General features: G+C 39.2%; 1 protein-coding gene across 1 annotated transcript in view; it reads right to left on the reverse strand.

Moving 5' to 3' along the window:
• Positions 1–2470: 2470 nt before the first annotated feature.
• PLXNC1 (plexin C1) overlaps positions 2471–24699 on the reverse strand; it is a 483607-nt gene continuing 461378 nt past the window's right edge. Inside the window, exon 31 of the mRNA XM_053716896.1 lies at positions 2471–3010. Within this exon, the coding sequence (XP_053572871.1) occupies positions 2906–3010 (105 nt within the window). The 3' untranslated portion in view covers positions 2471–2905. The remainder of the gene's footprint in view (positions 3011–24699) is intronic.

A 24699-nucleotide genomic window follows, 5' to 3' on the forward strand; every position in this document is an offset into this window, starting at 1 on the left:
CGCGTCCGGTCGAAAGAGGTGACCAGGTGTGGCTGGACAAGAGTAATGGACAAGGTGCTCTTGTCCATTGGGCCAATGGTTGATTCCTTGCTCTCTCCAATGCCGGGCATTTGGCTCAGACATTCCCCAACTGATTGCATTCAAAGCACTGGGTTTCCATCAGCCAGGGTGGACTGGGTCCGGAGTAGCAAGGGTGTGCCTGCAGAGCTGGAGTGTAGCGGGGGCCCACCAGTGGGCGAGCCGGAGCTGCATTGGATCGGCCCGCTGGGCGATGCTCGGGTTGAACCTGACGCAGAGCATCCAAAAACTGATCAGCCAGAATGGCAACCTTGTTGACTGTCTTGGGACTCCGATCCTTGACCCAATCTTGTACCACCGGCGGGGAGTGATCATAAAAGTGTTTGAGAAGAATGAGCTGTTGGGCCTCGGCAAGGGTGGTCACTTGGCATCCTTCGAACCAGTAGTCCAAGGAGCGGGTGAATTGGTGTGCACACTCTGTGAAAGGCTGCCCCTCTTTCTTTCTTAGTCCTCGAAACTTCAGCCAGTTAACCTCCAGCGTGAGGGAATACCGGGCTAGGATGCATGCCTTTACCTGGTCATAGTCCTTTTGGTCCTCTGAGGGGATAGCTTTAAAGGCATCCAAGGCTCTCCCTGATAACTTCCCAATCAAGATAGTTACTTGGTTGGCATCAGCGACGCCATGCAGCTGGCACTGAGTCTCAAATACCTGCAGATATTGACCGATCTCCTCTTCATTGTCTTTAAAGGCTCAAAAAGCCTCATGAGGTAGCTTCTTTGGTGGGGAAGGAAAATCCAGGGGGACCGGCACGGCTCCTTTCATAGACTTCTGGACTTCTAGCATTTTGAGGCTGGTGGTGTCGGCTATTATCCGAGTGATATTGTCTTCTGGTGGGATTGTCCCATAGAGAGCCATCGTCACTGGATTTTTCTCTGGAGCTTGGACATGGTTGTGCCCCCAGTTGATGTCGTTGGGCCGTTCACTGCTCCGACTGCTTCCGGGCTCACTAGCCGGTGCGCTGGCTAGATCGCCTTCCATCAGCTCTGCGATGATTGCTGCCTTTTACTTGTTGTCGGCAACTTGCCCACGAGCTTCCAACAGGTCTTTGAGCGTACTTTTCCTGAGCTCAGAATACTGCTGCTCCATCCGAAGAGAACTTCAGGCGGGGGTTTGGATGTTCCAGGTAGACAGAAGCATCCCACCGCTGCCAACCAGTTGTGACGGACTCCTGCTACCCCGACTGGGTAGCTCTGCCAAGAGGGTCCTTCCTGTCCCTGGAACTTGCAGCTATAGAGCGGGGAGAAGTGATTATAGCCCACGAAATAACCAGACAGAACCAGTATTCAGGTAGAACAAGAACATCTTTATTGTGAAACACACATACTTATATACACCCAGCTCATCTTGATAAGGGTCTTATCTCACCCCCAGATCTCCCGCCATTCCCGCCCCTCCAGACATAGTCTGGAATCCCAGTGGTAAAGAGGTGGTGATTTCGAGGTGATCCCAGGGGAGCGGCGGCACTTCCAGGGTGTTGTTGGAAAGCCCTCGAGTCCCCAGATGCCACAGTCCAAAAAGCGAAACAATTTGTTGCTGTGGACTGGAGCTGCTGGTGATCAAATGTACACCGAGAAATCCAGGGGAAGTAGAGGTTGTGGGGGGGGGTTCGAATCTTCAAATTCCCAAGGGAGCTCCCTTCCGGCAATCACCCCACCTCTTGCCCTCCCTAGGGGGTACCAATCCCCAAAAGAGCGGAGCTCTGGAGCAAAGGGCCGCTGGAGCGACCTAGGGTATAGGTTAGCGGATGTCTGGGGTGATGCAGCTGACCGGCAGTACCAGGAGCCCGGCCAGCTAGAGAGGGTTTAAGTGGTTAGAGATCAGCTCTTCCATGAGGACGTACAAACCACAAAACAAGCAATAGGAAGAGTCTGGGAGATCGCTTAAGCTATGAAAAGCCAAATCTGCAGTAAAAAGAGTGAGCAAGGTAATAGGGGGGTGGGGGTAGCTTTGGCAGCCTGGTGTTTGTGACAGACACTAAACCCAATTTTTTTCTTTCATGATTTAGATAGAACATGCAATTTTAAGCAACTTTCTAATTTACTCCTATTATCATTTTTTCTTCGTTCTCTTGCTATCTTTATTAAAGAAGCAGGAATGTAAAGCTTAAGAGTCGGCCCATTTTTGGTTGAGAACCTGGATTATGCTTGCTTATTGGTTTGCTAACTGTAGCTACCAATAAGCAGGCGCTATCCATGGTGCTGAACCTAAAATGGGCTGGCTCCTTAGCTTTAAATTCCTACTTTTTAAATAAAGATAGCAAGAGAGCAAAGAAACATTGATAACAGGAGTAAATTAGAAAGTTGCTTAAAATGTCATGCTCTATCTGAATCATTAACAAAAAAAAATGGGATTAGGTTCCCTTTAAACAATAATACAGTACAAAATAAACACTTTCTTCATATACATTTTTATTTATTTTACTATAGCTCACTGTACAATAGCAATGGTTGAAAAAACTCTTGTAGTATATAAAATAATAAAATAAGCATTACAATATATATTCAGAAGATATAGTGATCTTATTTCTTCATTTGTCACAAATATTTCAAAAAGTATATTCGTAAGAATTGCATTAAAACAGGAAATTCAATTTCATCAGAAGCATTATTCATACTTTTGTTTTTATTACACCGGTACAGTGTTTCTAAATGCGTTATTACAAAGGAAAGCAAAGTTCTAATACAGCGCTGTTGACTCTTTGATTGCCATTACAGCCATTAGTAGATAGTGCAGACTGCATCATTTTCTGTCAGCCATCATCAAACATGTGCAAAAACACCAGCTCTGTTATATATTCTATATATTGTGAAAAAAACACGTGCTCCTCTATTCCCACGTACACTTCTTTTTGTTTTCCATGAATGATCTAATATTCATCAGCTGCTTCAACTCTGCTTCAAACCCTGATTCTTTTTCAAGGATACTCAGGATCTGTAACAGAAGAAATACAGAAGAATTAGCTGCTTTTGTTTTGCTTATAAAGTATATGGTAAATTATTACTTAGTAAAAATTACTGGACTAGATTTATAGACGCTCATGAGGGGGTTTGTTGTAAAGCAAATATCATGTTTAAAATGTATTGAGCCTGACTTTACTTGCCTTTCTGAGTGTATTGTTATTAGGCACCCCTGTCATTAATATCTACAGTTGCCTAAAGTGCAAACTACATGTAATCTTGCACACAAAGGGCTAATTTGTAGCACAAATTAGCACTCCGTCCTGGGTTGACTTTTCTTAAAAAGCCACACTTTGAATATCGTAAACGTTTTAATGTATTCACCCAGAGACTTCAATGGAACGTAAAAAGTGTGGGTGGGGGGGAAATGTTAATTGCATGCAAACCTGATCATATTTACTCATCTGCGCTACGCCGACATGAATTGTTAATATTTCACATTCCAATGTTCTTCACTTAGCAGAATATGTTCTATCATTTCTTTTATACATATTTCTATATGTATATCTGATGTTTTTTTGGTAAAATATATATCTATACCTATATTAGTTATAGATACATACAGATGTAGATGTAGGAATATCTATTTAAAAAGTACTTAGAACATATTCCCCTATGTGAAGAACATCGGAATATGACATATTTACATTAAATACATAGTTAAACATTTTATTAAATATGAATATTTCATAAATATGTTTTTTCATGTTTTCAGATATTTGACTGCAAAGGGCTCCAATGCCCTTATGGATATGTCTATGTGTACAAATGAATTTATGTATTTATATGTGTATATATCTCTGTAAATACATATATTCAAATGTAAACACATATGTACACACATATAAACATATATATGTGCATGTATATATATATATATATATATATATATACCCACACATATACACACACATAAATATCCATGTTTAGACGTGTATGTATGTATCTCTATGTTAAAGTCCTTTTCAGGCTTATGACACCTCATATCTTTTAGCCCTTATAACTTTTTATGCAATATTTGTTTTTAATAATTTTTATTAGATGGTGTTATTATCAGTGTAACTGTAGTGTACAATGTATTTTTTAATTGCTTTTTCTAACTTTTTTGTCTTGCGTAACAGTTAACCAGAGCTCAGAAGTTGCGGTAACAAGACACGTGTTAAATTCAATTGCTCTCAAGGGAACGCATTTACTTTCAACTCATAATACGCTCACTACTTTTAGCTTGTGCAAAGAGCTGCAAAAAACCCTTATCGCTTGCTAACAACAGTTAGATCGCCACTCGGAATCTAGGCCAAAATTAGAACTGATTGCAAAGTGATTAGAAAATTACAACAGCAACAACTTCAGAAACACACTTAAAACACTGTAAATGTTAAAGAGTTGTATATTTTCTTTTCTGTATTGAAAATAGTCCGACTGGATAGCTTGAGAGGTAATTCAGAAAACCATAGACACAGTCAAGTTTGGTTATTTCAAAGCTCTCAAGGTTGTCTCTTTTATTTTTCAATTTTTTTAGTACATATTTTAATGTGGACTGTGTTATAGAGGCTGCATTTCTTCCTGTTTTAATGTATCTGTTCTGTAACTGTTTAAAGGTGTTTTTTGTGATGCCGACATCCTTGACAGTAGAGCTTGTTCTATGCATCAAGAAGTAAATGTTTGTGAGATTTGGCTACATTCATTATAACTCCCTGCTCTAATGAGGGGTGGAACTAATATTTATGAATTAGCAATTTTTGAGTTGGAAATTTGCAGCAATTTTTTTCAATAAGATTTTATTAAATCATGGGTTTGAGGTAGATTCAGCTTGCTACACTAAGTTTATAAGTCATTTATTTACACTTAGATTAATTTGGGGTTTTAGATCCTCTTGCTATACCATCAATTAAAAGGATCACTATCTATTCTAGACTATTACATGACAGTGTTAAAACCTGGTCCTTATTTTCATTTAAATGCTTAAAAGAACACTAAAGTTAAAATTTATGATTCAGATAGAGCTTGCAATTTTTAACAACTTTCCAGTGAATCTTCTTTATCAATTTTGCTCATTATTTTTCTATGCACACATTCTGAGACACCAGCTCCTATTGAGCATGTGCCAGAGTTTACAGTGAATAAAAATATGAGCCTGCAATTGGCTGACGGCTGTCACATGGTACAGTTGGCAGGGAAACGAAAACAACCTTTGGAAAAATGTTCTGATAATTTGAAATCCAGAGTAGGCACTGTAGGATTGTCTTTTTATTGTGCACTTGTGTATTATGCAATTCTACTGCATTTAAAGTCCTTTAAACTTAGTCATTGGTACATGAAAACATGTCAAACATAAAGGGCTAGATTAAAAGTGGTGTGCTGACTGAAAGTAGATGCGGTGGCGGAAAAGCAATCGCCTTTTACACTCATCGGCTCATTAGCGCAATTGAAACCCTTGCGTAAAGGTTAGTGCGTTAAATAAAGTTGCACTAAACACAACATAAATAAATTCACAATTACAGGTACACTATAAACACTATCTGACAATTTTTTATATGAATATATATATTTTTTTTACAAAGGTTAAAAGTTTTATGGTGTATGCCAAGGTGTTTGACGGCAAAGGGCTATATTGTATATATAGATACATATATATGTCTAAATATGTCATATATATGTCTAAATATGTAGGCATATATATATATACATATATATGTTTGTGTTTATATGTATGTATATATGTGTGTACAGATGTATTTAAGTATTTATGTGTTTTACTGTATATTTAATGTATATATGTCACATTCCAATATTCTTCACTTATAGGATAATGTAATTTTTATTGTATATACAGTGAGGGAAAAAAATATTTGATTCCTTTGATGAAGAAGGATTAGGACACAAGGAAGGAACCACAAACTCCTGATTGATGTTGCGGTCTGACACAACCTTAGGAAGAAAACTTAATTTAGTACGTAAAACTGCCTTATCTGCATGAAAAATCAGATCAGGGAGTTTACATTGCAAAGCAGAGATCTCAGAAAATCTGTGCGCAGAGGCAATAGCCAATAAAAAGAGAACCTTCCATGATAACAATTTAATGTCAACGGAATGCAAAGGCTCAAATGGAACCTGGTGCGAAACCCGAAGAACAAGATTTAGGCTCCAAGGAGGAACCCCAGATCTAAACACAGGTCTCTTGTGCAAAAAAAAACCCGACAGGGCCTAAATCTGTCCCCTCAGGGAACTGGCAGAAAAGATAAGATCCTGGCAACCTTAACTCTGTGCCAGGAAAAACCACGCTCTTCACACCAGAATAAGCAGATCCTCCACACCTTGTGGTAGATACGCCGAGTAACTGGTTTACAAGCTTGAATAAGAGTATTAATGACACTCTCAGAGAAACCTCTCCTGGCTAAGACTAAGCGTTCAATCTCCACGCAGTCAGCCTCAGAGAATCTAGATTTTGATGAACAAATGGACCTTGTATCAGCAGGTCTCTGCGACAAGGTAACTTCCACAGTTGAGATGAAGACATCCCCACAAGATCCGCAAACCACGTCCTTCGCGGCCACGATGGAGCAATCAGGATTACTGATACCTGCTGCTGCTGGATGCGGGCCACCACTCGATTAAGTGGTAATGGAGGAAAAAGATATATAAGTTTGAACCTCCAGGGCACTGCTATTGCATCTATTAGATCCACTTCGACGTACCTGGGTAGCTTGGTATTGACTAGACTAGATTACGAGTTGTGCGTTATGAGTGAAAAAGCATTGTTATGGCTCTTTCTCACTACCTCTGCTATTATGAGTCTTGTAGGTATAGCTGTACCGCACACTTTTTTGGCCGTCACGCAACGTAACTACCGCACTTTTTAAAAAGTCCTTTTTCAATGGGACTTCCATAGCGCTGGTATTACGAGTTTGCCTGTCCGGCCAAAAAGGGAGCGGTACAGCCTATAACTACAAGATCTGTACCGCCACCTGGAAGTCAGTAGTTATGAGTTTTAACATAAAAACATGTAACATAAAACTTATAATTAAACAGTCACAAAGTACACTAACACCCATAAACTACCTATTAACCCCTAAACCGAGGCCCTCCCGCAATGCAAACACTAAAATAAATTTATTAGCCCCTAATCTGCCGCTCCGGACATCGCCGCCACTATAATAAACATATTAACCCCTAAACCGCCGGACTCCTGCATCGTAAACACTAGTTAAATATTATTAACCCCTAATCTGCTGCCCCCAATGTCGTCACCACCTTCATACACTTATTAACCCCTAATCTGCTGTCCCTAACATCGCTGCAACCTACATTACTGTTATTAACCCCTAATCTGCTGCCCCCAAAATCGCCGCCAGCTACACCGAGGCCCTCCCGCATCGCAAACACTAAAATAAATTTATTAACCCCTAATCTGCCGCTCCAGACATCGCCGCCACTATAATAAACATATTAACCCCTAAACCACGGCACTCCCACATCATAAACACTAGCTAAATATTATTAACCCCTAATCTGCTGCCCCCAATGTCGTCACCACCTTCATACACGTATTAACCCCTAATCTGCTGTCCCTAACATCACTGCAACCTACATTACACTTATTAACTCCTAATCTGCTGTCCTCAATGTCGCCGCCATTATACTAAAGTTATTAACCCCTAAACCTAACCCTAAGTCTAACCCTAACGTAACCCTAACCTTAACACCCACTAACTTTAACCTAATTAAAATAATTCCAAATAAAAATTACCATTAATACCTGAATTATTCCTATTTAAAACTAAATAAATACTTACCTGTAAAATAAAACCTAAGCTAGCTAGTTATATTGTATCTAGCTTAGGTTTTATTTTTATTTCACAGGTAAGTTTGTATTTATTTTAACTAGGTAGACTAGTTAGTAAATAGTTATTAACTATTTACTAGCTACCTAGTTAAAATAAATACAAACTTACCTGTAAAATAAAACCGAACCTGTCTTAAACTAAAACCTAACATTACACTAAAATTAAATAAATTCAATTAACAAAATACATTTATCTAAATAACACAAAATAAAAATAATATAATAGTCCTATCAAAATAAAAAAGTCCCCTCAAAATAAAAAAAAAACCCTAGCCTACACTAAACTGCCAATGGCCCTTAAAATGGCCTTTTGTGAGGCATTGCCCCAAAGAAATCAGCTCTTTTACCTGTAAAAAAAAAATACAAAAACCCCAACAGTAAAACCCACCACCCACACAACCAAACCCCCCAAATAAAAACCTACCTAAAAAACTCCCGGCTGGATGAGGATGGATGTCCGGTCTTCAAAAACTGTAAGTGGATCTTCAGGTGTTAGTGTTAGGTTTTTTAAGGGTTTATTGGGTGGGTTTTATTTTTAGATTAGGGACTTTGGACACCATAAAAGAGCTAAATGCCCTTTTAAGGGCAATGCCCATCCAAATGCCCTTTTCAGGGCAATGGGGAGCTTAGGTTTCTTAGGTAGGTTTTTATTTGGGGGGTTGGTTGTGTGGGTGGTGGGTTTTACTGTTGGGGGTGGATTGTAATTTTTTTTACAGGTAAAAGAGTTGATTTCTTTGGTGTAATGCCCAGCAATAGGCCCTTTTAAGGGCCATTGTCAGTTTAGTGTAGGCTAGGGTTTTTTTATTTTGGGGGGGCTTTTTTTATTTTGATAGGGCTATTAGATTAGGTGTAAGTTTAAATATTTGATCATTTCTTTTTTATTTTGTGTAATTTAGTGTTTATTATTTTCTGTAATTTAGATGTAGATGTATTTTGTTGATTTAATTTATTTAATTTTAGTGTAATGTAGGTTTTAGTGTAAGACAGGTTAGGTTTTATTTTACAGGTAACTGTATTTATTTTAGCTAGGTAATTATAAAATAGTTAATAACTATTTACTAACTAGTCTACCTAGTTAAAATAAATACAAACTTACCTGTGAAATAAAAATAAAACCTAAGATAGCTACAATGTAACTATTAGTTATATTGTAGCTAGCTTAGGCTTTATTTTACAGGTAAGTATTTAGTCTTAAATAGGTATTATTTAGGTAATAATAGTAATTTTTATTTAGATTTATTTTAATTATATTAAAGTTAGGGGTGTTAGGGTTAGACTTAGGGTTAGGTTTAGGGGTTAATATATTTATTTAGTGTTAGTGATGTGGGAGGCCAGGGTTTTAGGGGTTAATAACTTTAGTATAGTGGCGGCGGCAACGTTGGGGTGGCAGATTAGGGGTTAATAAGTGCAGGTAGGTGGCGGTGACATTTGGGGCGGCAGATTAGGGGTTAATAAATGTAGGTGGGTGGCGGCGACTTTGGGGGTGGCCGATTAGGGATTAATAAGTGTAGGTGGGTGGCGGCGACTTTGGGGGTGGCCGATTAGGGATTAATAAGTGTAATTTAGGTCTCAGCGATGTCGGGGCGGCAGATTAGGGTTGTTTAGACTCTGGGTTTATGTTAGGGTGTTAGGTTTAAACATACATTTTCTTTCCCCATAGGAATCAATGGGGCTGCGTTACAGAGCTTTACGCTCAGCGATTGCAGGTGCGTGGCTTTTTTTTAGCCAACTCTCCCCATTGAAGTCTATGGGGAAATCGTGCACGTGCACGTGACAGCAGCTCAAAGCAGCGCTGGTATTTGTGTGCGGTATGGAGCTCAACGCTGCCATGTTGCCCACAAACGCAGGTTTTTTGCAAACCTGTAATAGCAGCGGTGGAAATAACTTGCAAGTTATTACCGGGCCACTCGTAACGCAAAACTCGTAATCTGGCCGCTAGTTATTTGAAGAGGAACAGGAACACATTTGTTGTTGTGCACAGAGTATGGAAAAAAACACTATAAAAGACGTAATTAATACTAGCTGTTAGCCTGCTAGTTGTGATGTTTAAGAGTAACAGTCGCATTTAAACATTACAGATAAGCAGACCAACAATTTTTCTATTAATGTTGTTAGCTTACAGAAACACTTTATAATATGCTGCATTTCTTTCTGTTGATATACATTTAAAAAATAACCTTATTCATTAAAATGTATCCCCATTCTAACTATAGCAAGATTTACTATAGAAAAGTAAAGGGTATATTTAAACATTCCAAGTAAGTAGCACAGTTAAAATGTGGGGGTGTCTGAGCAGCACTGCTTGTTTAGGTACTAATTTAAAAAGACATTTACATGGAGATCTTTCAGCACTAACTAAGATATTCTTCACGTTATTTTCTAAAGGTACATTTTCCCTTGACAGCTATGTATCTCACTAAGGGAAGTAATTCCTGTATGCAACCCCTGGGGAAAAACACAGAAATAATTTGTGCCAAAGATCTTGTGTCCTCAGTGGTGTGCTTGGGGCATCTGATGGGTGGGTAAAGACAGTGGCCACAACTCAAAGACCTCTCTGGAGCTACTTGATATTTTTCGAAAATATTATTTGTTCATTAGACATAAATTTATACACAACTCTTAAAGGGACATTCAAGTCCAAAATAAACTTTCATGATTCAAATAGGGCATGTCATTTTAAACACCTTTCCTTTCCAATTTAAAACACTTCAAAAAAATCACAGTCCTTAAGTAAGTAGTAAAACAGGTGTTGTATATATCGACCTCCACAACACACTAACGGCTCACTCTGGGTCCCACAAGCAGCGGCTAGTATGGGGATAATCAGTAGTGAATAAGTTCCCAAACTCAATGTAAAAAGGAGCAATGCTTACAAGTTTAGTTTCGGGACTGGTTTCAGAAAAGCTGCGTACTGAAATTACTCCCGCTGTTTGTCTGCGGCAATTTGTCCTGGCTGATACACAGCACTTACACTCACGGCGTGTAGCCTCGCTCCGGTGCCGATTCCTGTGATGTCGGCAATAGCCCTTATTCTGGAGCTGCTGGGGCTCTCCCCTAAATAGCAAACATTCTGAAGATAGCGACAAAGTTGTAGATCCAGGATCAAAGAAATCAGGAGAGAATGATTTGCTTAAAACATCCACTTTATTACGGAATCCATATAAAATTCAAAGGGCACAGCAAGTAGACATACAGCTGATCCGTTTCCTGCCTCAAGGGCACATCAGAGCTGGGGATCAGGTGTGTCAGCAGGTAATAAATTGCAAAATGAGTTTTTCATCTCGACCAATCAGAGCTCTAGTGGTCTGGTACCGCAAATATAACCTTTTTGGAGAACCTCCATTTTGCAATTTATAATACAAACACATACAGAAACTTACTTAATAACATATACTGTATAATTGTTACACACTATTAAAACATATATTAAAAATATATACATATACCTAGCAAAAAGGAAATGGAGAATATTCTTTTTTTTTATTTATAATCAAATCAAAGAAAAATCGATAATGTTTTATTATAGATCAGTGTGATATATCGTAAAATAGCGCTACTTTACGATATATCACACTTATCTATAATAAACCAATATGGATTTTTCTTTGATTTGATTATAAATCAACAAAAAGAATATTCTCCATTTCCTTTCTGCAAGGTATACTTATATATTTTTATGGACATCTCCTTTTGCAATTTATTACCTGCTGACACACCTGTTCTCCAGCTCTGATGAAATGCCCTTAAGGCAGGAAACGCGTCAGCTGTATGTCTACTTGCTGTGCTCTTTGAATTTTAAATGGATTCCATAACAAAGTGGATGTTTTAAGCGCATCATTCTCTCCTGATTTCTTTGATCCTGGATCTGCAACTTTGTCGCTACCTTTCCAATTTACTTTTATCACCAATCTTGCTTTGTTTCTTTGGTATTCTTAGTTGAAAGCTAAATCTAGCTAGGTTCACATGCTAATTTCTTAGACCTTGAAGGCAGCCTCCTATGTGAATGCATTTTGACAGTTTTTAACAACTAGAGGGCGTTAGTTCATGTGTGTCATATAGAGAACATTGAGCTCACGCACGTGACGTTACTAGGAGTAAGCACTGATTGGCTAAAATGAACGTCTGTCAAAAGAACTGAAATAAGGGGTCAGTCTGCAGAGGCTTAGATACAAGGTAGTCACAGAGGCAAAAAGTGTATTATTATAACTGTGTTAGTTATGCAAAACTGGGGAATGGGTAATAAAGGGATTATCTATCTTTTAAAACAACAAAAATTCTGGTGTTGAGTCTCCCTTTAACGCTTCTTAAAGAAGTGAATCTGCCTCTTTGTGGCCCCGCCCTTTTGTGGCTTCGCCCTCACCCATGGCCGGTATTTTTTGAGAAAAAGGTGGCAACCCTATTAGCACTGCAAGCCTGGTGGGCCCAATGTTATAGTGAGGTTGTGTGAGTGTTTTAAATGACGTTTTAAATGTTTTTCTCACTTAAACAAGTATTATACTTGCCATGTTTGGTATACCGTTAAATAAGAAATTATGAACATGGGGGGGAGTGGGCCTCTTTGCTCTAAAGTACCTAAGATTCTTTTTGGTCCCAGTCTGGCCCTGATGTAAGCCAATGAGGTTATATTGTCTGATTGAAATCTGATAAACTGGGACAAACTCAAGGCCTTGAAGATTGCCCGTAGTTCCAAAAAATTGATCGGGAGGGCGGACTCCTCCTGAGTCCACAACCCCTGTGCCTTCCTGGTACCCCAAACAGTTCCCCATCCCGACAGGCTTGTGTCCGTAGTTACAATCTCCCAGGATGATCTTAAGCATGTCCCTCGGGACAGATGATCTGGACAGAGCCACCAAGAGAGTGATTCTCTCGACCGGCTGTCTAATACAATGTTGAGACAGATCTTACTGATCGCCATTTCACTGCCTCAGCATGCACAGTTGTAAAGGTCTGAGACGGAATCTGGAAAAAGGAATGATGCCCATGCAGGACACCATGAGACCAATCACCTCCATACACTGAGCCACAGAGGGATTCAAGAAGGTCCAGAGGCAAGACATGCCAAAGTTATCTTGCAGCGTCTCTGGTCTGTTAGAAATATCCTCATGTATATGGAGCCTATTATAGTACCCAGGAATTCCACCCTGGTACTTGAGATAAGAGAACTATTTTCCAAGTTTATCTTCCATCCATGTGATCAAAAAAGACTGAGAAGGAACTCCAAGAATTATTCTGCAAGACAAAAGGATGGTGCTTCCACCAGAATATTGTCCACGTATGGGGCTACTGCAATACCCTGAGTTCTGGCAATGGCTAGAAGAGCCCCCAGAACCTTTGTAAAGATTCTAGGAGCAGTAGCTAGGCCAAATGGAAGGTTAAGGATTTGGAAGTGCTGGTCCAGGAATGCAAACCTCAGGAACTCAAAGTGTTTCCTGTGGATTGGAACATGAAGGTAAGCGTCCTTCAGATCTATATAGTGGTCATAAACTGGCCTTCCTGAATTAAAGTAAGGATGGACCTTATCGTCTCCATCTTGAAGGAAGGGACACTGAGAAATTTGTTTAAGCACTTTAGGTCCAGAATTGGGCGGAAAGTTCCCTCCTTCTTTAGGACCATAAAAAGGTTTGAATAAAACCCAAAACCTCTTTCTTCGATAGGCACCAGGACAACAACTCCTAAGAAGGATAGATCCTGTACATCCTTGAACCAGGCATCTGAAAAAAAGAGACAGTCTGCCCCCTACATGATATGATCCCAGATTGGTGGCCACCCATTCATGCCGATTTGTTTTCGGCAGGCTTCTAATTCTGCTTGGATTTATTCCAGGACTGAGCAGGCTTCCAAGTACTCTTGGGTTGCTTGAGCTTGGAGGAGGATTGTTTTTGTTGGGATTTGTCAGAACAAAAGGAATGAAAATTAGAAGATTGTCGTCCCTTAGACTTGATCTTCTTCTCTTGCGGTAGGAAGGTACCCATTAACCGTAGAAATAATGGAGTCCAGGCCTGGAACAAATAAAAACTTTCCCTTGAAGGGAAGAGAAATGAGTCTGGACTTAGAAGTCATATAAGCCGACCAAGACTTCAACCAGAGCCCCCGGTGGGCTAGAACCGCAAAGCCAGAGGCCTTTGCATTTAGGCAAATAATTTGCATGTTCGCATCACAGATAAAATAATTATCAATTCTCAGAGATTTAATTCTGTCTTTAATATCCTCGAGGGGAGACTCCACCTCAATGAGTTCCGGCAAAGAGTTGCACCAGTAGGAAGCTGCTACAGCAACCGCAACTGCCAGTTGAAACAAAAATCTTGTATGTTGAAACATCTTTCTCAGAATGGTTTCCATTTTCTTATCCATCGGCTCTCTGAATGAAGAACTATCCACAAGAGGTATAGTAGTACATTTAGCAAGCATAGAGATAGCACCATCCACCTTAGGAATGGAGCCCCACAAATCCAGTTGAGAGTCCGGGACCAGGAACAACTTTTTGAAAGTAGACGAGGGGGAAAAGGAAGAAACAATTTTTTCCCATTCGTTCTTAATAATGTTCGCCATCTTAACTGGCACAGGAAAAGTCAAAGGAACTTTCCTGTCTTCATAAATGCTGTCTAATTTATGTATCATAGGTTCTTCAGGCAGTGTGGCTTCTGGAACCTCTAATGTAGACAGAACCTCCTTTAATTAAAAACGCAAGTGCTCAATTTTAACCCTCTGAAGCTACAAAGGTTAACTCCTCATCGGATAACTGGAACATAATAGCTAAATCTGATAAATATTTAGATGGCTCCGGGTCAGGAGAGCTATGTTTAACCTTTCTCTTGCATTTGTTAGAGCGAGGTAATGCACTGAGGGCCGCAGACACCACCGGTTGTAACTGCGCTGCAAAGTCAGCAGGAAGAAGGCCCCCTCCGGATGGAGGATTAGGTGTGCTGAAGGGAACTGCATGTGGAGTGAATAATGTAGCAAGGGTAGTAATCTCACTGGAAGCCAAGTCCTGAGAGGTAGACGGCTCAGAGGGACTAAGAGCCTTAGCAGGCTTTTGTCTCCCTTCTTAAACTTTATAACGGTGTTAAGGCATGTGGAACATAATTGAGAAAACCACAGCCTCCTCACAATAAAGACAGGTATGATTTAGTACAGAAGGAGTACCTTCTAACATGTCAGAGTCCTCCATAGCTCAGGTTATACCCACAGAAGGCAAGAAATAACTTTTGTAAATAATTTGTATTTCTGCTTATTTTTGCCTAGGAGCTGAGTCTGTCTCGAGGATATTACGAGTGTGGTATACAAAGAGATATTTTACAGTATGTTTACAGCACGGGTTTGCTGAAAAGAAACTGAAACATACCGCTCAGATTGAGGATATTGATGTTGGTGTATATCACAACTTGTAATACGGTAAGACCGCTTAAAGACATTATGTAGCTGAAGAGGAGGTGGGTTTGTGAACTTTATACTACATGGGTCAGTACTGAATTTTACTGTGGATTAAAGCACTAATTATACGACACATATTGAAGCAGGAATTAGTTACATAGAGCTGATTGTAGACAATATGGAGGAAAATATAGAAGAATCCTATGTCTTTAAAGACTTTATGGAGGAATCATCAGACCTTTATAATGAGGTATACTATGGATAGTTTATTTTTTGAGATTGATAATTTAAGAAAAAAGGGCATCAAATTAGACCTTGATATCAAATCTTTTCTTTTATACAAACATGAACATCGTATCCCAAGGGGACTACGAATTAGAAAATTTCCCTCATTTTCAGTAAATAATGTGTATTTTATATCAAAATAGAATACCATACTAGGTACATGCTCATTTGCTTTGATACAATTACTGATAGAATATAAAAGGGATCAATGTAAGGAATTATCATTAGAGCTTAAAGATACACAAACAAAACTCAAAGCTTTCCAACAGGATAAAGATTTTAGGAAATACGATAAAATATTTGAATTAAGTATGCTAACCTTTAAAAAAGAACTGTGGCAATTTAAATCACAGAAAATGTTACGAGATAAGAAGGACTATGATTCTAAACAAGTTTATAAGTGGAATCAAGAAGATTTTCCCAGACAGAGACAATTCAGAAAATATAACAAACAAAGGAAAATTAACCTTAAAAAGAAAGGAAAGACTGTAACATTTTCTGATACCGAATATGAAATCGATTCATCTGATGGAGAGGCTATAGAGGAAACAAGTATACCCTCTGTATTAAAAATATATGAAGATACATAAAATGGGAAAATTATAGAACCCATGTCAAAAAACGGGGAGCATCAGACTTTTCCGTTAGAAAAAAGAAAAATACATATAGAGGGAGAAGAGGCCAAAAAAGGAAGAACAAAGCCAATAGAAAGAAAATCACAAGGAGCGATCCCCAAAGCATATGCAACCAGGTAACAGGGTACTAAGAAGAAATATGCCTGAATACTGATGAATCACAAGAACTATGTACAAATGCAGATGTCATTAATTTATCTGCTGTTGACTTATCTGACATTGACAAAAATGTGTTATCTAACGGCTAGATTATGAGTTTTTTGTTTTGAGCGGTGCGGTGCTAATGAGCAGATTTCTCTCACTGCTCACTTACCTACAGCGCTGGTATTACGGATTTTCACAAACCCGGCGTTAAAATGTCCTCAATGCACCTCAACGCACTCCAATACCAGCGCTGCTTAAGTCAGCGGTGAGCTGGTCGTACGTGTTCGTGCACGATTTCCCCATAGGAATCAATGGTGAGAGCCGGCTGAGAAAAAGTTATAGTTATAAACCCCTAATAGTTACATTGTAGCTAGCTTAGTATTTATTTTTATTTCACAGGCAAGTTTGTATTTATTTTAACTAGGTAGAATAGTTATTAAATAGTTATTAACTATTTAATAACTACCTAGCTAAAATAAATACAAATGTACCTGTAAAATAAAACCTAACCTAAGTTACACTAACAACTTACACTACACTATAATTAAATAAATTAACTAAATTAAATACAATTACCTAAATTAAATTAAATTAGCTAAAGTACAAACCCCCCCCCCCACTAAATTACATAAAATAATAAACAAATTACAGATATTTAAACTAATTACACCTAATCTAATAGCCCTATTAAAATAAAAAAGCCCCCCCAAACAAACAAAAAAAAACCCTAGCCTAAACTACCAATAGCCCTTAAAAGGGCCTTTTGCGGGGCATTACCCCAAAGTAATCAGCTTTTACCTGTAAAAAAAAATACAAACAACCCCCCAACAGTAAAACCAACAGTAAAACCCACCACCCACACAAGCAACCCCCCAAATAAAATACTATCTAAAAAAACCTAAGCTCCCCATTGCCCTGAAAAGGGCATTTGTATGGGCATTGCCCTTAAAAGGGCTGTTAGCTCTTTTGCAGGCCCAAAGTCCCTAACCTAAAAATAAAACCCACCCAATACACCCTTAAAAAAACCTAACACTAACCCCCTGAAGATCGACTTACTGGGAGAAGTCTTCATCCAAGCCGGGCCAAAGTCCTCAACGAAGCTGGGAGAAGACTTCATCCAAGTCGGGCGAAGTGGTCTTCCAGATGGGCAGAAGTCTTCATCCAGACGGCATCTTCTATCTTCATCCATCCGGCGCGGAGTGGGTCCATCTTCAAGACATCCGGCGCGGAGCATCCTCTTCCAACGAAGTCTTCTTACTAAATGACGGTTCCTTTAAGTGACGTCATCCAAGATGGCGTCCCTTAGATTCCGATTGGCTGATAGAATTCTATCAGCCAATCGGAATTAAGGTAATCAGCCAATAGGATTGAGCTCGCATTCTATTGGCTGATTGGAACAGGCTGCGTTACTGAGTTTTACGCTTCTTTTTAGACTTTTTTTCAGCCGGCTCTCCCCGTTGATTCCTATGGGGAAATGGTGCACAAAACCGTGCACGAGCACGTATGACCAGCTCACCGGTGACTTAAGCAGCGCTGGTATTGGAGTGCGGTAATGAGCAAAATTTTGCTCAACGCTCACTTCTTGCCTTTTAACGAAGGGTTTCTGAAAACTCGTAATACCAGCGCTGCATGTAAGTGAGCGGTGAGAGAAAACTGCTCGTTACCACCGCATAGCCTCTAACGCAAAACTCGTAATATGGGCCTTAGTGAGATAGGATATCAGCTATTATTTATTGTTGTAAATAACAAATATAAGTTTTATATGAATTTCCAACAAAAGAAAATATATATATAAATGCAGCTTTAAGCTTAAAAGTATGACCATAATTGTAAATAGGAAATGAACTAATAATATTGCATTCATATGCTTTTAATTCTTTAGTATAGAAAGAACTGTTTACCGTGACAGGTGTGTAATCAATTTTGGGTAATTAACATGTGGATGCTTTAAAAAGGTGTGCCAACGGGAGCACAGGTAAGCAGTGAACAAGTGCATTACAGCACAAAATGCATCTGTGGTGTGCTCCTGTTTGCTCACCTTTCATGGATTTTAAAGTATGTACTGACCCTTGATGGTTTTAAACTATTTCTATTAAACTGGATGTTTTACTTTATCCTCTGCTGTTCATGCGCTACTTCTTTGTGGATTTGTATACCCACAGAAGGGCACAAATAAAAATGTTTTTTATTATAGAATACTGCACCTTTATACTCCCAATTGCTGGGGCACTCACCACCTCCTAGACCCAGACAGTTAAGAGAGGAAACTCTCTCCTCAGGTTCAAGTCTCAGCCGGAATGGAAAAAATGAACATAGACCACACCCGGTCACATGGAGTGCAAGACAGTACTTCTCCTGATATTACAAGTACAGCAAGTAAAAGGAGCTGTCCAACACTTTCAAAAACAAAAGTGAAACTTAAAAGTGAAACCTGTTTGTTCCAGCAAAAACACACAGGTTATCAGCCCAGGAAAAAATCATAGAGTGCAGCATGTAAATAATTAATACACTGATTAATTAACCCCAACTGTTCAATAAAACCCCTTTAGAGGATATTAACCCTGGATCCTATCAAGGTATAAAGGAGCCACACTGTGACCCTGTTATAGCGTTTTATGTGTAAAAACTGAAACAATCTTACCTCCAGGATTCATGCTGTGGAACAGAACACAGACTCTCAAGTGAGACTGTCTTATAGCAGAGCTCCTGACATGGACTTGAATGAGAGAAAGCAGGCAGTGAAACTTGTCAACACTGATTGCTTAGGAGCTGTTAGCAGTAGTCTGGGTAGTTTCGCAGACTCTAACTTTCATCAACCTCTCTCACTGAGAGGTTGACATGACTACTTAAAACTCCAGTCCTATATCGAAGGGCAGATACCCTTTTTCAGGACTCTTCAAATCTTCTGACACTTCTCTGCAAGCTCCTAATGTGACAAAAGGCAAAGAATGACTGGCGTAATGAGGAAGTGGGAGGGATATTTAAGCCTTTGGCTGTGGTGTCTTTGCCTCCTCCTGGTGGCCAGGTGTTGTATTTCCCAACAGTAAGGAATGAAGTCATGGACTCTCCCTATCTTAGGAAGGAAATGCATTTCAAAAAAGTTATACATTAAATTGCATTTTTATGAGTGAAATAAGTATTTGCAAAACATCACTTAGTACTTGGTGGCAAAACCCTTGTTGGAAATCACAGAGGTCAGACGTTTCTTATAGATACATCTCAGGAGGGATTTTTTTCCCACTCCTCTTTGCAGATCCTCTCCAAGTCATTAAGGTTTCGAGGCTAACATTTGGCAACTCGAACCTTCAGCTCCCTTTACAGATTTTCTATGGGATTAAGGTCTGGAGACTGTTTTGGGTCATTGTCATGCTGGAATACCCATCCACGACCCATTTTCAATGCCCTGGCTGAGGGAAGGAGGGTTTAACCTAAGATTTGATGGTGCATGGCCCCGTCCATCGTCACTGATGCAGTGAATTTGTTCTGTCCCCTTAGCAGAAAAACAACCCCAAAGCATAATGTTTCCACCTCCATGTTTGATGGTGGAGATGGTGTTCTCCTCCTCCAAACACAGTAAGTTGAGTTGTTGCCAAAGAGCTCTATTTTGGTATCTTCTGACCACAACACTTTCACCCAATTCTCCTCTGAATCATTCACATGTTTATTGGCAAACTTCAGATGGGCCTGTACATGTGCTTTCTTGAGACATTTGCGGGCGCTGCAGGATTCATAGTGTGGAGTGTTACCAATTGTTCTCTTGGTGACTATGGTCCCAGCTGCCTTGAAATCATTGGCAAGATCTTCCCGTGTAGTTCTGGGCTGATTCCTCACTGTTCTCATGATCATTGAAACTCAACGAGATGAGATCTTGCATGGAGCCCCAAACCGAGGGAGATTGACAGTTATTTTGTGTTACTTCCATTTGCGAATAATCGCACCAACTGTTGTCCCCTTCTCACCAAGCTGCTTGGCGATAGTCTTGTAGCCCATTCCAGCTTTGTATAGGTCTACAATATTGTCCCTGACATCCTTGGACAGATCTTTTGTCTTGGCCATGGTGGAGAGTTTGGAATCTGATTGATTGCTTCTGTGGACAGTTGTCTTTTATACAGGTAACACGCTGAGATTAGGAGCACTCCCTTTAAGAGAGGGCTCCTAATCTCAGATCGTTACCTGTATAATAGACACCTGGGAGCCAGAAATCTTGCTGATTGATAGGGGATCAAATACTTATTTCACTCATTAAAATGCAAATCAATTTATAACTTTTTTGAAATATGTTTTTTCTGGATTTTTGTGTTGTTATTCTGCCTCACTGTTCAAATAAACCTACAATTAAAATAATAGACTGATCATTTCTTTGTCAGTGGCCAACGAACAAAATCAGCAGGGGATCAAATAATTTTCCCCTCACTGTATGTATGTATGTATGTATGTATATATATATATATATATATATATATATATATATATATACAGGGAGTGCAGAATTATTAGGCAAATGAGTATTTCGACCACATCATCCTCTTTTTGCATGTTGTCTTACTCCAAGCTGTATAGGCTCGAAAGCCTACTACCAATTAAGCATATTAGGTGATGTGCATCTCTGTAATGAGAAGGGGTGTGGTCTAATGACATCAACACCCTATATCAGGTGTGCATAATTATTAGGCAACTTCCTTTCCTTTGGCAAAATGGGTCAAAAGAAGGACTTGACAGGCTCAGAAAAGTCAAAAATAGTGAGATATCTTGCAAAGGGATGCAGCACTCTTAAAATTGCAAAGCTTCTGAAGCGTGATCATCGAACAATCAAGCGTTTCATTCAAAATAGTCAACAGGGTCGCAAGAAGCGTGTGGAAAAACCAAGGCGCAAAATAACTGCCCATGAACTGAGAAAAGTCAAGCGTGCAGCTGCCAAGATGCCACTTGCCACCAGTTTGGCCATATTTCAGAGCTGCAACATCACTGGTGTACCCAAAAGCACAAGGTGTGCAATACTCAGAGACATGGCCAAGGTAAGAAAGGCTGAAAGACGACCACCACTGAACAAGACACACAAGCTGAAACGTCAAGACTGGGCCAAGAAATATCTGAAGACTGATTTTTCTAAGGTTTTATGGACTGATGAAATGAGAGTGAGTCTTGATGGGCCAGATGGATGGGCCCGTGGCTGGATTGGTAAAGGGCAGAGAGCTCCAGTCTGACTGAGACGCCAGCAAGGTGGAGGTGGAGTACTGGTTTGGGCTGGTATCATCAAAGATGAGCTTGTGGGGCCTTTTCGGGTTGAGGATGGAGTCAAGCTCAACTCCCAGTCCTACTGCCAGTTTCTGGAAGACACCTTCTTCAAGCAGTGGTACAGGAAGAAGTCTGCATCCTTCAAGAAAAACATGATTTTCATGCAGGACAATGCTCCATCACACGCGTCCAAGTACTCCACAGCGTGGCTGGCAAGAAAGGGTATAAAAGAAGAAAATCTAATGACATGGCCTCCTTGTTCACCTGATCTGAACCCCATTGAGAACCTGTGGTCCATCATCAAATGTGAGATTTACAAGGAGGGAAAACAGTACACCTCTCTGAACAGTGTCTGGGAGGCTGTGGTTGCTGCTGCACGCAATGTTGATGGTGAACAGATCAAAAAACTGACAGAATCCATGGATGGCAGGCTTTTGAGTGTCCTTGCAAAGAAAGGTGGCTATATTGGTCACTGATTTGTTTTTGTTTTGTTTTTGAATGTCAGAAATGTATATTTGTGAATGTTGAGATGTTATATTGGTTTCACTGGTAAAAATAAATAATTGAAATGGGTATATATTTGTTTTTTGTTAAGTTGCCTAATAATTATGCACAGTAATAGTCACCTGCACACACAGATATCCCCCTAAAATAGCTATAACTAAAAACAAACTAAAAACTACTTCCAAAACTATTCAGCTTTGATATTAATGAGTTTTTTGGGTTCATTGAGAACATGGTTGTTGTTCAATAATAAAATTAATCCTCAAAAATACAACTTGCCTAATAATTCTGCACTCCCTGTATATATATATGTATATATATATACACACACATACAGTATGTACACATAGATATCAATACCTATATATCAATATAGGTATATATATATATATATATATATATATATATATATATATAAAAATATGTATTTCTAATAAAAATGACACAGTTCTTTAAGTGAAGAACATTGGAACATTGGAATGTATAATATGAATAACTCCTGTCAGGTTAGTGCGTGACTTCCACACTCTATTGACCTAGATAGGAAGTATACATTAATGCAGTCGCAATATTTGGTTAGCACATGTCGGGTTTCTTGTGTGCGCAAAATTTTTATGTTTAACGTGTAATACACATGCAAACCCAATGCGTGCAAAAAGTTTACTTCTAGTGAAGTTTACGTTTGAGCAAAAGCCCTATATAGCACACCAGTTGTAATCTGGCCCTGAACATCTTTAAAAGATAAACTTCTTAGTTATAGGGAATTTATAGAAGCACCTAAAGCAGTCTTAATAATACAACATTTTTTTTTTAGTGAGTAGATAATGAGGCATAAGATTAAGTTTTCCATGTATGATACTATTTAAGGAAACCGTAACAAAGATTGTCTTTATAAAATATTCAGAAGACATTGCAGTGCAAATATTAGCACTACTAACTCTGCAATTACTTTTTGGGAGCTGGCTGATCCCAAGCAAAGATAGGCGATGAGCCAATCAGGGGCAGCAATCGCACGCCCAACTGAGCGATTATTAAAAATTATAGATACTGTAAAAGAAAGATATATATAACAATCGCAATTAGTGCTCTCTTACTCCACAAAAACAACTTGAGGGTGCTTGGGGAATGAACATATAATAAGTACATCGGACCCAGCACTCACTCTAAACTTCAATTTATTAGTGACATTTTGGGGACAAACCTTCCCAGGAATGTTTGGCCGTCGAAACGTCACTAATAAAGTGAAGATTAGAGTGAGTGCTTGGTCCTTTATATACACACACACATATACATATATATTTATACAGTATATATATATATATATATATATATATATATATATATATATATATATATAGTAACAGCGGCAAAAAAGAGCACTCACTGGGTCTATCATTGATATAGCATAAAATGCTTTTTATTTGTACAGGTAACGTTTCGGGGATTCCAACCCCGTCCTCAGACCTTACATAATACACACTAAGTCTTACCTTAAATACCCTCCACCAACTGTGCATATCGCTGTACCGGAAGTCGACCGGCGTTCTGCCCGCACCACTGCACATGCCCAGAGCGTCGGCATGACAACTGGACCCAGCGTCATGCTAGAAAAATATATACACATAACACCGTGGTTAAAAACAAGAACATGGAATAAGTGAAAAACAATGCAGCCTCATATTTAATCTAAAGTAAGCACAAAAGAATTATTGTTTACCTGCTGGCCTAATATTTAAACTTCGATCCTAGAACACATTATGATATTTATACCTGTGGTAACTAAATAGTTGTATCATTTTATTGCATTTACTTGCCTGAGAACCGATACTAACTATCTTAATTGCATTTCAGTTTTTAGTTTTTGGCTACGCATACTAAAAGATCCTAGATCATAAGGAGCACTGTATATTTCCTAAGCAGACAATACAGAGATATAACAATCTAAAGAATCTGATACCTGCTTATACTGTTGTCTGATGTCTAGTCTGGAATAACCTTACTAATAAATTTGGGGCCAATTCATTTTAAACTATAAAAAACAGTGCCAATCTAGGTGGGTATTAAGCCCACCAGGTACAATAGTACCTAAATTGAAAATCCATCTCGATTCGCACTGAAGCAACATCCTGTCTCTATCACCACCCCTCGTAAGTGGTGGTATGTGATCTATGATCACATATCTCAGATCCGCTACCGTATGGCCCTTCAGCGCAAAATGTCACGCAACTGATTGTTCAGAGTCGTGGTTTTTAATTGCCAATCGGATTGCCGTGCGATGATTGGCCATACGGGTGCGGAGGTCGTCAATAGTTTTTCCGACATAGAATAACCCGCACGGACAATGTAACAAATACACAATATGTGTGGTCGTGCAGGTTACCCTATGTCGGATGGTATATCTCTGGTTAGTTGTAGGGTGGGTAAAAAATTTGGCATTGGTTAGACCATTGCACGTAGTGCAACCCATGCACTTGTAACAACCAGGCTTGGAAGTCTGCAACCAGTTCTTTTTTGTGTAGTTGTGGACCGGGTCCACTTTTACCAGGATATCACGTAGTGATCTTGCTCTTCTATATCCCACTTGAGGGTGTAAAGTCCCTTTGAAAGGTAATTTTTTATCGCTCTCTATAATGTTCCAATTCTTTT

Source organism: Bombina bombina, chromosome 6, assembly GCF_027579735.1.
Source record: "Bombina bombina isolate aBomBom1 chromosome 6, aBomBom1.pri, whole genome shotgun sequence".
Taxonomy (NCBI): Eukaryota; Metazoa; Chordata; class Amphibia; order Anura; family Bombinatoridae; genus Bombina; species Bombina bombina.